At 36.0% G+C, this 17,966-nt stretch overlaps 1 protein-coding gene across 1 annotated transcript in view; it reads left to right on the top strand.

Annotated features, from left to right (window-relative positions):
* antxr2a (ANTXR cell adhesion molecule 2a) overlaps positions 1-17,966 on the top strand; it is a 235,825-nt gene that overhangs the window by 146,639 nt on the left and 71,220 nt on the right. Inside the window, exons 14-16 of the mRNA XM_015365593.2 lie at positions 8,234-8,329; positions 10,087-10,254; positions 10,996-11,076. Coding sequence (XP_015221079.1) covers positions 8,234-8,329; positions 10,087-10,254; positions 10,996-11,076 — 345 coding nt within the window. The remainder of the gene's footprint in view (positions 1-8,233; positions 8,330-10,086; positions 10,255-10,995; positions 11,077-17,966) is intronic.

The following is a 17,966-nucleotide window of genomic DNA, read 5'->3' as shown; positions in this document are numbered from 1 at the left end:
ATGTTATTAAAAGGTTTGGTAAGATGTCAGGCTATAAGGTCAATTGGAGCAAAACAGAGCTTATGTATCTAAATTCGTTACCATTGAACCATACGTTTGCTCTTCCTGTATGAGTTACAACAGAGATAGGGTATCTGGGGCTGCGAATAAAGTCTAAAAGCTACCAGACATGTAAACTTAAGAGACTTGTTAATTAAAATAAATGGAGACATATGTAGATGGAGATGTTTACCTATTTCCATGTCGGTCAGAATTAATATAGTTAAGATGTCAATACTACCTAAAATAAATTATCAATTGACATTAGTGCAGCAAAAAATAAACGTGGGTTAGACCTACCGAATGTTATAATAATTACCTGGCATTTGGCTCAGTTCAAGTAAAGAAGTGGTTTAAAGCAGAAATAGAAAATGATTGGGTACAAATTGAGCATGATACAGCATCGGATCTAGGTATCTCCATAGAAAGTTTGTATTATAGCAAGTTATGTCCAAAACCCTTAATTGAAACACCAATTGGCTCTTCTTTTAAAATATTAAAATTAATTATCTTATGACACCTCATTATCTATACATCAACCATTATTTAGATCATCAAGACTAACTATACTGTCAAGACCAATTAATTGGCCATTATGGATCCAAGTAGGTGTTAGTAAATTGGGTCATATAATTAGAGATAACAAATTGTTGTCTTTTTCTGAATTATCTCACCAAACATCTCTTCCAGCAAAATAATGTTTAAATTATGCAAAACTTAAGTTTACCGTCTAAACCTTTCCTTTAAGTGAACTAAACCAGCAACTGGATAATTACAGCAATAAACTATTGCAGACTAACATATGAAGGCTCGGACATTTTACAACCTTCTCAATGTAAGATCTGACAGGTCTTTTGGTAGTTGTGCATCTCAGTGGACAGTCGATCTCTGTGTAGGGTTAGTTATCCATTAAGAGCTATACATAACAAACTACTTCAGTACAAAATTTTAAATAGACTATATTTACCCCTGAAAAATTGAAAAAGATGAAGTTGCATAATACAGGAATGTGTTCAAAATGTAACACACATAAAGTAACACTATTGAACTTATTATGATATTGTCGGCACATACAGTCATTATGGACCTCCACAGTAGGGAAAGCTCTCGGGTACCTAAATATCTCAATTCCACTTACTCCCATTACATGTATCATTGGTGTTTTATCAAAGGTTAAAGCAGCAATTCAATATAAAAATACTTTCTTGTATTATTGCTAAAAAATGATATTGTGAAAAAAGGTGGACAGTACAGGACCGTCGTACTAAGAATGTATTAAAGAGGCTGTATCACTGTATATAGGAATGTTTGGGGCCCATATAGACATACTTGAATGGCACTGGATGTTATGAATATAAGTAGGAAGTTTTTGAATTAATCTTTTTTTTCTTCTTGTGTTTTAATATTTTTTTTGTGAATGTGAGAATTTTTTTGTCTAATAAGAAAAAAAGAAAAAACTGAGAATGAGAAAAAGAGAAAGAAGGAAAAAAACTTGGGGGGGTAGAGGTGGGTTAAAAAATTGCATTATAACGTGGTTTAATAAAGTATGCTATATGCAGTGTGGCACATTTCGCTTTGCACATTCTGAATGGCTGGATTTGTATGTACTATCTTTTCGCTAACTGTTGCTGAAAAGTTAGTCGACACTTTTGTCTTCTCTCAAATTGATTACTGCAATGCCCTACCTGCTGGGATATCAAAATCCACACTGAACAAACTTCAGTATGTCCAGACTTTGGACTTGCACTGGCTTCCTGGTTTCATGTCAACTTCATGCTTATGAAAAGGCTCTACATGGCTTTACACCTCAGTCTGACTTATTTTTGTTGTACTCACCACCTTCCCTTTGTTTATCTACTTCTGGTCTCCTGTCTGTCCCCTTATCCATTTACATTCTATTGATGACAGGGATTTTTCTTGCTATGCCCGAAGAGCCGAAATTTTATCCTGAGGGATATCAATTAGTCACTTTCTGTTAGCTCTTTCAAATCTAGACTCAAAACCTTTGTTTTTAGAAGGGCTTTTATTTAACTGGTTCTGTGTCTGCCTCATTGCCTTCATACTGTATTCCAAATGCTTATTTTAATTGTAAATTGTAAATGATTCTGTTTAATCATTTCTCTATTTTTTTCTGTATACATGACCATTAAGTTTGCTGTTACTTTATTGAAACTATTTTGTAATAAAAAAAATAATAGTCTTAATGCTGTTTTTAGACAGAAACTGCACGTTGAATAAAATAGATTTTTACCGGCAAGATCAAAACACAACATCACAGACAACAGAACGCAAAATAACTTGATCTTTTCACAACTGTGTTTCATAACAAAATACATCAGCATAAAGCAAATAAACCTTTTTTTATAGAAATATTCATCTCATGTTTCAGTTTAGAGAAACACCAAAATATATCCAGCAAAATGCAAACACAGAAACAGAAATTTGCTCAAATACATCAAGAATGTTTATTAAAAAAGTACATAATGGAACAAAGATGGATGCTGAAGCTCCTATATCATGTTCATATCAACCAGGTCTAGAAAACCCTTACCTAATAAGCTGAAATAGCTGTCAGAAAATTCTGACCATTCAGAGACTTAAACCCTCCTCTCTATAGCATGCATGTGTAGTGTTTTTTTTATTTTACTGAACCTGTTTCTTATGAATACTGTATAAAAAGTAAATACCATAAAAGTGTTATAAAAGTTTAAAAAAATAACTGTAAACATTATAAGAAGCCTCTGCAGAGACAGCAGTGAAATTCAATAGTAAAATAATAAATAATTTAAGTAAATAATTTATTCTTCAATTTTTTTATTATTTATTTTACATTCTTGGAAGGCTGAGAAAACCAATTCATGTCCTGTCTTCGTAAAAAAATGCAGGATTTTTATACTTGTTCAATCACAAATTTGTATCCAAGGAAGTAGACATTTTAGAGACAGCCTACAGATGCAGCTATTCAAAACAAGCGACGTATGCTGCCGTATAACACGGTGGATGTGTCACATCAAAACGCGGTATAACGCTCCATTTCTTGTCATACTGCAAATTACCATATGCATATTGGATTATGTTAATTTGTAAAACGTTTCCGAAATAACCACATGTAAGACTTTGATGCTTAAAATGTTTAGGGAGAAATGGAATACTAGTGTGTATTTTTTCTTTAAAATACCAATACCAGCAATATACAGTTTACATAATATGTTTATGTTCCTAAATTAATATAGTTTATAACCTTCTGATGTGTTATGCTCCTCTTCTTTTTATGATTAAAATGTGCAGAGAAAAGAGATTAAATGATTAAATCTTTTCACTACCGACTAATGCACCACGAGTGCCCCTGTCGGTCATTTTGGACAGCCAAACTGTGCATTTTGAATGGCTGCATCTGTAGGTGTGCCAAAATGTGAGAAATTGATTTTTAAAGAAAGACATTAAAAATGTCTGACAGTACAGTGAAAAGCCAGGTGTTCCATCAAATGCAGCGAGCAAAGAAAGCAGTTTAATACACTGTAGCATTCAACACTATAAACACGGAAGATGATAAAGCGTCTTTTACCAGTTCAAGGCACACATGCTCCTCTCAGTAATCAACTTAGCAGTGCAGCAGCAGAGCTCGAGCCTTAGCTGAACCTGCAGGATCATTTGCAGAGAAGGAGTTGGCTATGAAAAGAGAAAAGGCAAGACTAGAGACAGAAAAAGCTACAATGAAAGAGGCTAGACTAGAGGCTCTGCAGTTAGAGAAGGAGGCCGCTGCTGCGTAGGCTCAGGCTGAAATATTAGAGGCAGCAGCAGATGTACAGGGTGAGGAGATCGGCAGCCGCTGTAGCTCATTCACACCCCAAACTGTTAAGAGAAGGACAGATGGGTACATACAGAAGCAGAGTCAAGAAACACTTGACGCTGACACCTTTCAGTCTGGCTCATCATCATGTGGTGACATGAAAACATCATTAGCAACAAAACATAATGTTACCCAGGTTAATCATTCACGCAACACTGATGAACACCCATTCTCTGCAAGTAAGTAGCCCCAAAAGGATGTCACAAAAGTGTCAGCACAGATTGTATCCACCTCTCATACAAGGTTGCCTAGTTGCAGCTCTTCCATTAAAGCCTTCCTCTAAAAGACAGCTCTCTCACAGAGCACAGGGCTTACAATGAACTCTTCACTCTTCCCTTTAGCACAGTCAGCATCATACACAGGAGGCCCAAACCTCCAACATTGTCGACTTTGACAAGTATTTAGTACGGAGAGAGCTTGTGACTGCTGGATTGATAAAGTTCAATGACCAGCCTGAGAGCTACAGGACATGGCAGTCATCCTTCCATAATGCTATCCAGGGTTTAAGTCTGACACCTATTGAGGAGGTAGATCTCTTAGCAAAGTGGCTAGGTAAAGAATCATCTGAACATGTCAGAAGGATCAGGGCTGTTCATATAAACAATCCAGGTGCGGCTCTTAAAATGGTCTGGGATAGACTGGCAGAGTGTTATGTTGCTCCAGAGGTAATAAGAAGTGCTCTATTCAGGAAGCTAGTCAACTTCCCACGCATATCCAGCAGAGATCATATCAAACTCAGAGAACTCTGAGACCTCCTCATGGAGTTGCTGCCTGCAAAAGAGGATGGATATTTACCCGGTCTTGCTTATCTTTATGCAGCTTGTGGCATTAATCAAATTGTGCAAAAGGTGCCTCACAGTTTCCAAGAAAAAGTGGTCACTGGAGGTTTGAGGTACAAAGAGGAACACAATATGTGCTACCCACCTTTCTCCTTCTTCACAAGGTTGTTCTGCAGTGAGACCAGAACTAGGAATGACCCAAGTTTTGTGCTGTCTTGGAGCTTTAGTGGCCCTGTTAGGTATGACAAGCGTACTGTATATCCAAAAACGTTAGCCCGAGAACTCCCATTTCTGTACACAAAATAGATGTTGTCACGACAATTGACTCGAGCACAGACAAAACAGCAAAGAAAGAGGATCTCATGAAGCACTGCCCCATTCACAACAAACCTTATCCCCTAGCAAAATGTAGAGGTTTCAGTGCCTAACCCATAGAGGAACGTGCAAGTGCAAGGAATATGGAAGTGAGAGCCACAGCACAGCCATGCATCCAAGTCCTACTACCTGGTCATCAAAGCCTGATGCTCAAGAATCTGAGCATTATGCAAAGAACAAGGAAGACCTCAGTAGTTCATCCGCGATCTACTCCCAGTGCACTGAAGAATATGGTCCAGGTCTGCAAGCACGTTCATGCTCAAAGATATGTCTTGTGAAAGTGTACCCATGAGGGCAGCGTGAAAGTTCAGTTAAAATGTATGCTATTCTGGATGATCAGAGCAACTGCTCATTGGTGAGATCTGAATTCTTTGATCTGTTTAAAATTCAAAGTAGCCCATCCCTACTCACTGTAAACCTGTGCTGGAGTCATGGAGATGATGGGAAGAAAAGCAGTTGGCTTCAAAATTGAGGCTGTGACGAGAGGAGTGAGAATGAAATCCTGAACAACTGCTCTGAAATACCAACACCAGAGCCAACACTTCACCACTCTCACTTAAAGTCTGTGGCAGCTCACATCCCAGAATTGAACGCAAATGCTCATATCAACACAGCATCCGATGATGTGCTTGGAAGTATAGTGTTTGAGACAACCAAAAATGACAATAAGTGTGCTCTGTCCTTCGAAGACCAAGTCTTTATAAAGATTATAAAAGAGGAATTCCACAAATATTAACAAATAGCTGGGTTGCTACTTTACCCTTCAGAGCTCCCAAGCCTCTCCCCAATAACCTCTCTCCGCCTTGGCTCTCTCCGCCTTGCCTCTCTGAGGCGCACCTTAGACAGAAGACCAGAGATGAAAGAGCAGTTCACTGCCTTTATGGGAAAGATGTTTAGGCACAAACATCAAGCCAGACCCTCCACTAAAAGAGGGAGAAGAGTGCTGATACCTACCAATTTTTGGAATGTATCATCCTCAGAAGCCCGGACAGATTAGGGTAGTGTTCGACTCCAGTGCACGGCACTGTGGCATATCCCTCAATAATGTTCTGCTTACAGGACCAGACCTTAGCAATTCTCTGCTTGGTGTGCTGATCCATTTCAGGAAAGAACCTGTAGCAATAACCACAGACATTGAGCAAATGTTCTACTGTTTTGTAGTGAGGGAAGACCACTGGAACTACCTGAGGTTTATATGGCACACAGACAATTACATAACTAAAGACATAGCCGAGTACCGAATGCGACTGCATGTTTTCGGGAATAGCCCCTCCCCTGCAGTCGCTATCAATGGGTTGAGACGTACAGCTGAAGAAGGTGAACCTGGGCATGGATCAGATACACGTAAGTTTGTGCAGAGACATTTTTTACGTGGATGATGGTCTCACATCTCTGCCAAGAGAATCAGAGGCTATTAGTTTACTGAAACATACCCAAGCATCCCTGGCACAGTCAAAACTAAAGCTGCACAAGATTGCTTCAAGCATTTCCACAGTAATGAAAGCCTTTCCAACTGAGGACCTATTTAAAGGCGTTAAAGATTTAGACCTCACTGAAGAAATTCTGCCAGTGCAAAGAGGCCCTGGGCTATGTTGGGAAAGAGAGTCAGACACGTTCACCTTCAGGATCTCTGTAGGAGAGAAACCATTCACATGCCATGGGGTCTTGTCAACAGTCTGTTTGACCCTCTTGGTCTAGTGGCACCAGTGACCATACAAGGAGAGCTTTACTGCGAGAACTCTCCATTGACACTTGTGATTGGGATACTCTACTTTGAAAGGATAAGCTAGGAGAGTGGAAGGCATGGAGGGACTCACTACAAGATTTGAGAAATTTTCACGTTTTCATGTTTAAGTTCCAAAATTAATATCGTTTATGGCCTTCACACGCATTGCAGCATGCTCCTATTTTTTTATGCTTAGGCACTAAGATTTCCCTTCAGTGGTAAAATTCCGTATAAATATTCAATACTTAAACAGGCACAGTTAAGACATTAAATATACATATACATACCGTATACAGTACAGTTTGCATACGGTAATATGTTTATGTTCCTAAATCAGTCTCTTTTATGAGCATGTGAAAGGCACGGTGAATCGATTCTCAAAAATTATTGTACTTTGCATGATTGGAAACAAATGCGTGATTGCGAAATGCTGTGGTGTTACTTTTACAAAGACGGTCAATGAAAAAAAGAATGTGGACCAGGGCAATACTTTGAGTTTACGCTTACAGCTTGTCCAAGGTCATACATTATTAATACTATTAGTAATATCTTCGTTAAAGACTTTGATGGTGACAGCCCACACATGAGAGGTTGAGCTTAATTAGCTCCACCTTGCGGAAATTCCGGATACTATTATTTTGCTTGCGGTATTATAGGAGAATTTACGGTAACTAGTGGTATTTATCGGTAACTCGCGGTAGACTGCGTACAGCGCACCGGAAAATTATGCGGTATCGCCCGTGCATTTTGAATGGCTGCATCTGTATAATGTGTGCATGTACAGTAAGATCTCAACATCTGTGTATTTAAAATGTGGGAATTTTCTTATTTGGGATTAGCTTTGGCCGATGAGGTCTTGGATGGAAGAAGAGTGGAACGCATGAAACCGAGCCAAAAGTTGTTAAATTAAATTTTTACTGTAAATAAACTGCGCCACAGACTAAGATAGTGAGATGAATCTAGCTAATAAGTGAGTCTACCCTTGCCTCCTGCTGCTCTACCTAGTTTGGTCATGTTTTTGTATTAAACACTCCCTGTTTTGTGTCTGCCCCATGGAAAATGACAGGCTGGAGCCAACTTTACAGGTTCACTGACATTTTTATTGCTCTTTTTTATTACAGTACTCTGTGCTAATCAGTGAGTCAGAGAGAGAAAGTGCTGGCATCAGCTGGACTGGAGGAGGGATTCATGTTGTTTATTTTACCTGATTACTATACATTCATAATTATAGATAATTATTGTTGTAGTTGAGAAATTTTGTTTTAATTAACTGATTAATTAATTTTAATTATAATAGAAAGGAGGGTTACTTATGTCTTTTAACCTTTCATACTATATACTGTAGGACATGCAGTGGTACAGAGGTGGACCTTGTTATATGCAATTGTGGCTATTTGCAACAGCATTTTGCATGGAACCCTCACAAATGTCAACACCCTATTATATGTTTATTTTTAATTGTAGGAACCAGAAGAGGATCCTATGCCTAAGAAGAAGTGGCCTACTGTGGATGCTTCGTATTATGGAGGAAGAGGGGCTGGTGGCATAAAAAGAATGGAGGTTAATCCCTTCAATTTAACTTTTTACTTACACTGTCAATGTCTTTACAATTTAATGACAAAATAAAATTGAATTTGTGATAAAAGTTATAGAGCTTCCAAGACAAAAAGTCATGTTCTAAATATCTTTAAAGAGTTATAAGCCGAAAAAGTGAAACAAGCAATTTGTTTTTCATTAATGCTGTCAGATTGGTTTCATTATCTCCCAAAGATTCAATAAAATAAATTAGCAGTGCATAAAGGGATATGCCTTTGCATCTGTATACATGTCATGATATAGTACTGTAAACTAGTTAATTTGAACCAGAATACATACTGCTTTGTGCTGTTTAAGATAAAAAACAAAACAAAAATGGTCACTTGATCTTTTATAATAATAGCCACTGAAAAGAATTAGGTGACATCAGAGTTCATGCTGAATGTATTTCTGTCCTAACAAAATCTTGTTGAATATCGTAAGACACTGTTCTCAAAAGGCTTTGATGACTTTGACGTGACAGGTTAAGTTATCTTGTCTGCTATTAACTCTGAATATCTAAAGTCATCATGAGTATGAGAGATTGAGTGCTGCTGTCAGATTAATGAATTCATCTTCCGGGTTTGTACATGTCAGTCCTTTGTTCAGCCAGTTCTGCTGGCTGCCAGACTCAAAGAGAATCGAGTAAATAAAATGTTACATGCCATCTTTTTTGTTACTATGTGCTTTCCAAACTGAGAAGAAGAGGCATCACAAGGATTTTGAGACTGGAGGAAATGATAAACTCAACTTTTCCAACGAGTATTGAAATTAAATTCTTTACTTTAATGCTGCATTACATTGCGTCTGCATAGCGGATTTCAGTTCTTCTGTTGTAACAAACAGTGAAGCTGCACTCAGGAGTTCCCTCAGCATGTTTGGGCAATTATAATTTTATAATGAAGATCAGGCCTTCACTCCATTTACATAAAATTCACAATGTGTACTACAGTGCATGTAGAATTAGTAACATTAGGAGTGTTTTATTCATTTTAACTGTTCTTCTAAAGTGGTAAAAACCGCCTGCTAAAAATAACAAGAGTAGCCAATAATGTTGTTAATCTGGAACACATAGATTAGTCCTATGATGTAGACATGACTGGCTCAAGTCTGAGATATACATTTAGCTGGCAGTGACTACCCAAGCTTCAAAGCAAAGTTGGCTGTCGGGACTGACTGACTTGGGTCATCCAGACAGTGCCTGATGTGCTGCACAATAGGCTTGTCCTTGCCTATGATGTTGTATTGCCATCAGTGAGAGCTGCATTAGACCTCCATTTGATGCTAACTCTAGATTCTGTAACACACATAGTGTGAAAATGTAAAATTGCTGTTACATATACTAAGTATTTTGTTTGGTATCTCAGTTAACTAACAGATCAGTTGGAGTGAAATTGCGGAATATATTTCAAATTTATATCCCCAGACCAGGATGGTTGGGACACAGAAATGCTGGGTTTTAAATTATATCCTAATGTGTAAAATATGGTGCAATGGGAGCTTACACAAGGAAAGAAAGGCTTTGTCTTAGACAGAGTGTCTTAACATCCACCTCCCACCAGACGGCATCTCTTCATCTGTCACTGCCCATCCTAAGAGATTTATTAAAAGGGTGCAGGCTATTGCTGAAGCATTTGCATTGGTACTGCGCACTTCTTTGCTGTTCTCTTTGTTGTTTGATCACCTTTAGTGAATACAATAGATTTCATTTTTTGTATAACATCTTATGGTTATCAATACAGGTGCGCTGGGGTGAAAAAGGATCTACTGAAGAGGGAGCAAGATTAGAGAAAGCAAAAAATGCTAAAATTCATGTACTAGAGGAAGTTGAAGAGCCAATGATGAAAAAACCTTCTAGACCACCTCCTGTGTACCATCCCCCTGAATCAAAGTGGTATACCCCAATTAAGGTGAGGACTCCATGGATAAAGTGAATCATGAAATTCTTTAATAGACACCTATTTTTTAAGCATGCATGATTTAAAATAATCTAAATGTAGATTTAAAACTATTAGTTGAATTTTCTTACAGTACCTTTTTAACTGTCAAAAAAAAGATTATGCTACACCCCCTTCATCATGTGAAAATGTCATATACTAAAATACTATGAAATGTATTTCTTTTATTTTTCCGCTTTGAATTGAAAAAGTGAACTTTTTACTTTAAATGCAACTACAGAGAGCTGTTTAAGCTTTAATTACAATTACAGAATGTTGTTAAATTATATTTGATATTGATTACTAAAGTGTGGCGTGACTCATATATAAGGAATTTTTAGAAAAAGGAAAGTGATTATTATTACAATTACCCACATTTCTTTTGGATACCAGGAAAAAGGATATTTAAGAAATCCGATTCTTAGATTCCAGGAAAGGATTCATTCATTTAGTTCATATTAAATTGTGAGGATAAATCCTCTCTGTGGTTGACAGCCAGACACTTTAAAGCAGATTTTTAATATGTTAACTTGAAAGTGTTGAATTAGTCTTCAATATAGAAGGATCCTGTAACAACATTTTCTTTATTAACCAGTTTAAATTTTTATTCTGCTACTAAAACATCTCACCTAATTTCATTCCATTTCAGTTTTCCTGGTTTCTAGAATGTGTTCTTACACTGTTGTACTGCTTGTAACTTGGTTATGTGTTCAGGGTCGCCTGGATGCTCTCTGGGCTTTGCTACGACAACAGTATGACAGAGTTTCCCTCATGAGACCACAGCCAGAAGATGAGGTAAGACTGAAAAAATAGTTTGCGGTATAACACAAACCAAAATAGCACTTATTTATTACAAGGTAATGAAAATTGTGGGCCACTGTAAAACATAAAAGGTTTAAAGAGTTTAATTTCATTTTTTAATAGCTCAAATGCAAATACAACAACCACAAGTACAGCATGTTACCTCATTGATAGTTGACACTAAGAAATTAAACAGTGCATAAGAAATTATGGCTTTCAGAATATTAAACTAGTTAACGTATTGTAAGTACTACCTTCAATATTTTTCCACTAATGTAATTACATAATTGTATAAAAACAAACTGCTGTCCTGATAGTAACGTGCTCTTCGGGAGAGGGGGTAAAGTATAACTTTATCACCCAAGAAATCAGTTATAACATGATCAGGTGAGCCTGTTAAAACACAAGAAACATTTTAGCTGGCCCGCATTCATGATTAGTTTTAATATAATGATTGTTATCAGAGGAGTAAAAGATATTTTGACTGCAGTGGCAAATTTCCCGGAATTATTGTTGTGTATATATTTGAAATACCTTATATGATCATGTGACTTCCAGCCAGAGAATATTTTCTAGGATGCAACAGGCATGTCCTATTATGGTACAGGATATCATATTTTCAGGTCTTGGCAGTTTTTTTTAAACTTGACAAAAGTTTCAATGCATCCTTATTAGCATTATAGGAATAAATAAAACCACACATTGCAAAGTGTGCGGTACTGTTTAAAACAAAAGAGTTCCTTTCATGATGTGCTGAAATCTCTGAGTTGAAATGTGAGTAGAATCTAATTTACAACAAACCTTCCCCATATTAATACAGCCTTCTGCAATGTCATTCTGGAAATAACATGGTAAAGCTTTGGCTTCCAAATGTATTCTCCCACTGAAATAAATTCAGGGCATAGTAAAATAAGGTTAATTAATCCATTCTGAATATTGAGCAAATAATAAAAGAATTCATTGCATTGTTAGTATTAAGTATATGTTTGGTACAAAGGTTATAGTTTAAAGAAAGGAACTTACATAAGGCTAATCAATACTGTAAGATGTTGAAGAGCGCACAAAATTTAAATTTGCTTTTGCTAAATGCTGGGTGTTCTTCAGATTTGTCTGAAACCTTGTATTCAGTCTCTTTTATCATTAATGCCACTTTCCCTGAGAGTAATAACTATTTTTATATCTCAAAAAACAATACAAATTCCATAGAAAAACATTTAATGAAAAATGTGTTCTTCAGATCAGTCTTACACACAATACAGATTTTATTATTTTCTGTGTTTGGTTAGTATTTACATTTATCCACTGCAGGTTCAATATTGTTAAAATCACTAGAGTATTTTAATTTTTTTATGAACATCAAGCCGTTTTAATTATTTAATAAAATTGTGGAGCTGATTGATTTTGCTTGCTGTTAAAGGTTTAGTATTCATTGTACATTAATAAAGGAGAATATTGTTATTTCCTATAATCCTTTTCTGTAATATAATACTGTAGTTTTTCTTATTCTTATACCTATGTAGTATACCTTATTCTTATAAATTAAGGTAATTTATGTTTTTTAGATTTTAGTTTTGGTACAGTAGATAAGATATTGTGTTTCTCCTGCATTTATATCATTACATTCCATTAATTAATTTAAAATTCAGTTATTACATTGATTTCGATTTGTTTACAAAGACTTAATATGAAACAGTATATATTACATGTGAACAACTGAAACAAATATAGCAAGGCATATAACCTCTAATTGTGTCTTTTATCTGCCAAACTAGAAACCAAGAGCAATGTAATATCAGACCATTTGTAATGAAAGAGTAATAACCTAGTACTGTTCTTGGAATATTTCCAGGTTCAACTCAGATCAGACTTGACTTTAAAGTTCCAAAGTAACATTGATAAAATGATATGGATGTACAAATTCTAAAATATTATATGTTTTAATGTTCATATTTAAATTTTTATGTAAAAACCGGTATGATTAAAAACAAATTAATATTTTCCTTCTGTTCTATATATAGTACAATATCTGTTTTTACACCCTAAAGAATGTTGTTTACAATAGGTCCACATTTGTACAGTATTTTAATGTTAAAAAGAGATTACTAAAGAAGGTAGTCATCCTCAAATTACAGCTTTTTATTAAGTAAATTAGAATAATCAATTATTTTTGTCTGGTATTGTCAGTTGTGTGTTTTTCAGCTTGGGTCGTGGCACTAAAGCATGCAGCCTCTCACAGGAGTGCATGCAGACTCCTACAGCCCACATATCTTCCAGCCACTTGTCTTTTAACAAACCGCAGGCTACACAGTTCAGTACTGGAACTGAATAAGAAATGAAAGAAGAGGTGCACTCTTCACTGATTGCATCACAAACCTGCTAGAGCCTGGAAGGCTTCAGGAGTGGTGCTCAGCCAATTGCCAGCCACTTAGAGACTTAGAAAGTCAGCTAGCGACTTCTATCCAAATAATATCTCACCTAGTTCAAATAACTTCCCTAATCATAGGTTATATGTCTTATAGGGGGTTTTCCACAGGTGCATCTCTTTGTGAATATATAATGGAAACATTTTAATAAGGCATGCATATTTTAATGTTCCTTACCTGAGTTTCTTGGGAAACTTACTGTCCAGATGGGCATGTACTGAATTGCCTTGGTTTTAATTTACTGTTGACCTTGCCTGGAATAAACTAGGTAAATGCTTTATCTTCAAACAAAGATGGAGAGGCAGACACATAAATTTTCCTTGCATAGCCTGGCCTATGCAGTTAGACTTCCTGTTTTTTTTTTTCCTCTGCATATTTGAATTTGCTTTTGTTTCCTCACTTCTTTTTATAACACAAGTGTGCTTTAAAAATATATTTCATGATTAATTTCCTTGTGTTAGGCATTAGCACATATAGTAGCACAGCATATCTGAAATAGAAAATACATGTGTAGGAAGAAAATAAACATGACCTTATTTATATTAATTGCATTTCAAGAGATACAGTATGTAGTAGTTCTTAAACCTTTGTGTAATTCTGCTTTTACATACAAAGTACAGTACATCTTCATTTCTCATTTCAAACTCATTAAAATAAAATGTTGGACAATTAAATCTCTACAAGTAATGAAAAATTCTCGATATATTGAAAATAAATAGCAAAACGAGCAGACTGTATTAAAACAGTAAAAGATGTACAGTACATTTTTATTACAGGAGCATGAGCACTTCTGACCACCCTTTAATTTAGTTATTTTTAAATCTTGTGTTGAATGGATGATTGTTATTTTATGGTTTATTAATATCAAAATAGTTTTTTACTGCAATGACTATGCAAAACAGTTTATTTAAAATATGAATTTTATTATTTTTGTTCTGTTCTGTTGGTTTTATCTGCTGTATGGGAATACATACTTGTGTGAATGATTTGCTTCTAGAAAAAGTGAAACAAAGTGATCTTAACTGCACATGGAGATACTGTATGTCAGTGTGTTTAATCAGAAGAGCAGGAGCTACTGACAGCGTGGTCAGGGAAATGCATTTTTGGACCCAAAGGGCAGGCTTACTTCATTTAGGAGAGAACTCAACCGCAGACTTTCAAGTCCTTGATCAAGTAATTGAAGTTCAGGCATGAAGAATCAAAGCTGGAAGAGTCTTTTCAGTGCCAGCAGCTGATGCAGGGTGGCCCAGTTTGAGAGCCACACACGGTCGGAAAGAGGGCCTTTGATGACGGACAGAAACCCTCAAGGGTCATGAATTTTTCAGTGCAGAATCTGTAAGGTTACAAGAACTCATACAGGTGTAAGGAAGCAGGTTGTCGTAGACATCTGTTCTGAGCAGAGACCCAGGGTCCCCACCAGCCTGCAGCGAGACTGCTGGATTGTCAGCAGATGTAGTTTAGAGCGGCAGAACAGTTTTGGTCTCACATTTGCTGCCTGAGGGGCTTCAACACCAAAGGTAGAACGGGGGTGGACACAGCTGCACACCCTAACTTGCCTGAGGCACAAATAAAGGGATCTAATGTAGTTTGACTGTGTTGTTGGGGAGATGAGGGAGCAAGAGAGGCACTTCAGAGCCAACTTAACGCAACAACATCTGCCGCCAAGTTTCTAGGGAGCGGCTGGGGACAGCAGGTAGGGAAGGTGGTCGCTGAGGAAACAGCCCCTATTAAGTCTCATACTCTTTTGAACAGCCTCTTTTCAGAATCTGCTGATATACTCAGCAGGATCCTGTATTGTTTTACAAAGCAGCAGCCTGCAAAGTGTACTAACAAGGTAGTTTATAAATGATAGATTACCATACATTAACCCAATGGGCTTCTGTTGAAAAAACAAAAGCAAAAACTGAGGCAAATCAAATGTGTTAGTTTTAACAGTGTACATTTTAACAGAGAAGATGTGTGTGCATGTATATTTTACTGTATATTGCAGTAAATACATAATAAGGTTTTATAATCAGGTATTTCTGTATCAGACACTAGGGCTGTAAAACAATTTCCTTACATTGAAATATTTCAATAGTAGCATAATGTTTAGTCTCTATAACATAACAAATCCAACCTTGTGATTTACAGGAATGACCATACTATATTCAATATTTAAGATCTAAAGGCCTCAATGTGTTCATATCCACTTGAAATAATTTGAACTCTAATTTTACTTTTGGTGTTTCAGAGGTAATTCAAAGACCTTAAAAATGTGAGAAATAGAAAATCACTAAAAACATTTGAAAATCAGTGATAGAGCATCTTATTTGTAGAGTTTACTTTTAAAAGAACATAATGCTTCAATAGTATACTTAAACCATACCCCAGATTAGAGGCATACAAGAGCAACAGCACCTTTTCGTGACAGAATTAAATTTCAATTCAAGACTTAAAGTCTGTTCTTTGGAATCAAATCTTTTGAGCGTCTAGAGCCTTGAGTGTTTGTCTTCATGGCAGCATAAATCAGGCTGTGTACACTTTGTCCTCTTACCCAGGCTTACTGAAAAACTGTGCAGCCTGTGCACCACTAATGAATGCAAGAAAATATGATTATCTCCCTGTTTCTAGTTATTTATGTGTAATTCATTACAGTTGTGTTAAAAATATTAATGTGGGTTTAGATGATTTACATAGTTGGTTAATACAAGAAAGTGAACCTTTAAAATATGAACAATAGTCACAACACAGAAGATTTAGTGTAATGGAAAAATGTGCAGAATATTATATATCAATATTATATAATATAAACAGTGGATGAAAATAATAAAACTTACTGTACTCTATTAACAAGATAATGCAAATATATCAAATCAAATTAAATATTGACTTATTTAGAATTATAGTGGACCATATATTGCTTTACTATGGCTCCTGCATATTTTAAAGCCTCTTAAAATCAACCTTATTATAACATTACCTTATTAGTACATGCAGACTGCCTGCCTCCTAAGGGCAGCTTTGTAATGAGGTGGAGTGTATTTTAAATTGTGTAGATTCCTACTAGAGACAAAAAAAACATGTCAGCTGCAGTCCTGGGGCTTACATGTTGCAGTTTCACTTGCCTCACAAATTTACAGTAGTAGCCTAGTGTGACAGCATTTTGACTTCACAGCCATTGGTCAGATAAACAATACAGTGGAACCTCTTAATTAAGGGCTCACTATGCAAGAGTCTGAGCTGCATGGTCTTGAAAAATGGCACTGTGAGAGGTGCTGGATGGCACTGTGATTAAGAGAGCAAATGATAGACTGGTAGGATGTCTTTTGGGTTGCAACCACAAAGGCTATGGCTTATCATATTATTGAAACCTGCCATGTTTCAGATTTGGCTCTAAACAAAATATGGAGAGCACATCTATGTAAAATACAGATTTAATGTAATTTAAATATACTACTGTCCCTGTACAGAAGTTGCATTTAAAAAAAGACCATATCAAAATCTTTATCTGAAAATATCAAAATTGTCTGTTTTGAATTTATAATATTAATCTGATATTTGAAACAATAAGCTATTTCTGTTAACTGTTGACACAAGACTAAAGTTGATTAGTCATTTATGTTATGTTTAAGGCAGATTTTCTGATTTTCTATTTTGAACATTAAAAAAAAAACAAGTTCAGGGGCTTTGGCATTAACCTAGAATTGAGTGAGTTAGCGGGTATGCAGTTAGAAGTACTGATCTCGCCGTAACCTACGTGGCTGTTGAAGTTTTTGGAACTCTCTAGCAGGAAAGAGCCAGCAACCTGCTGAAAAGATAATGAAAGGGTTGAGGAGAGGGATGCAAAATGATGCATGTTGGGAAAGGAATGTATTACCCATAAATTGACTTATTTACAAAATATCTGTATTAAATATTGAATAAAGCAGCTTGGTTTTCTTTTGACCCCAACAATTGTTTATCTTTTACCACATGTTTTATTGAGAGCTCAGTCTCAAAGTAGTGGCCATAGTATTAATCAAAATGCTAGAATGTTCCATCATAACACACTGGGTAATTCTGTCATTCAAATTAATTAAAATTAGTAAATTAAAATCTTCCGATTCTATATATTAAAATATGCTAAAATGACAACAGAAAATTGTATAAGAATATTACATTTTCTTAATAATTGTGTTAGTGTAGCGGTGTTGGCAGTATAGAATAGTTGTCACTTTCAGCATAAGGGTCAAATAAATTCCTCGTGTACCGTCAATAAGACCAAGTAGATACTTGTAATATTGTAAATTTTGAGAGAAATTAAGATACTGTATGAAGAAATTATAATAAAATAATCCTTCTCAGTCTTAGTGGTGCATTTTTACCCTCTGAGGGAATGTTTCATTAGAACCCCTCTAACTGACAAGTAGGTTCGTTCCACTATTTGAGCATATTTTTAACATGTCTTGTCATACAAGCCTAACAATCTACTTAATTTTA

This window comes from Lepisosteus oculatus, chromosome 3, assembly GCF_040954835.1.
Source record: "Lepisosteus oculatus isolate fLepOcu1 chromosome 3, fLepOcu1.hap2, whole genome shotgun sequence".
In the NCBI taxonomy this organism is placed as follows: domain Eukaryota; kingdom Metazoa; phylum Chordata; class Actinopteri; order Semionotiformes; family Lepisosteidae; genus Lepisosteus; species Lepisosteus oculatus.
Note: the sequence above shows the minus strand (reverse complement) of the source record. Positions and strands in the feature narration are given on the sequence as shown.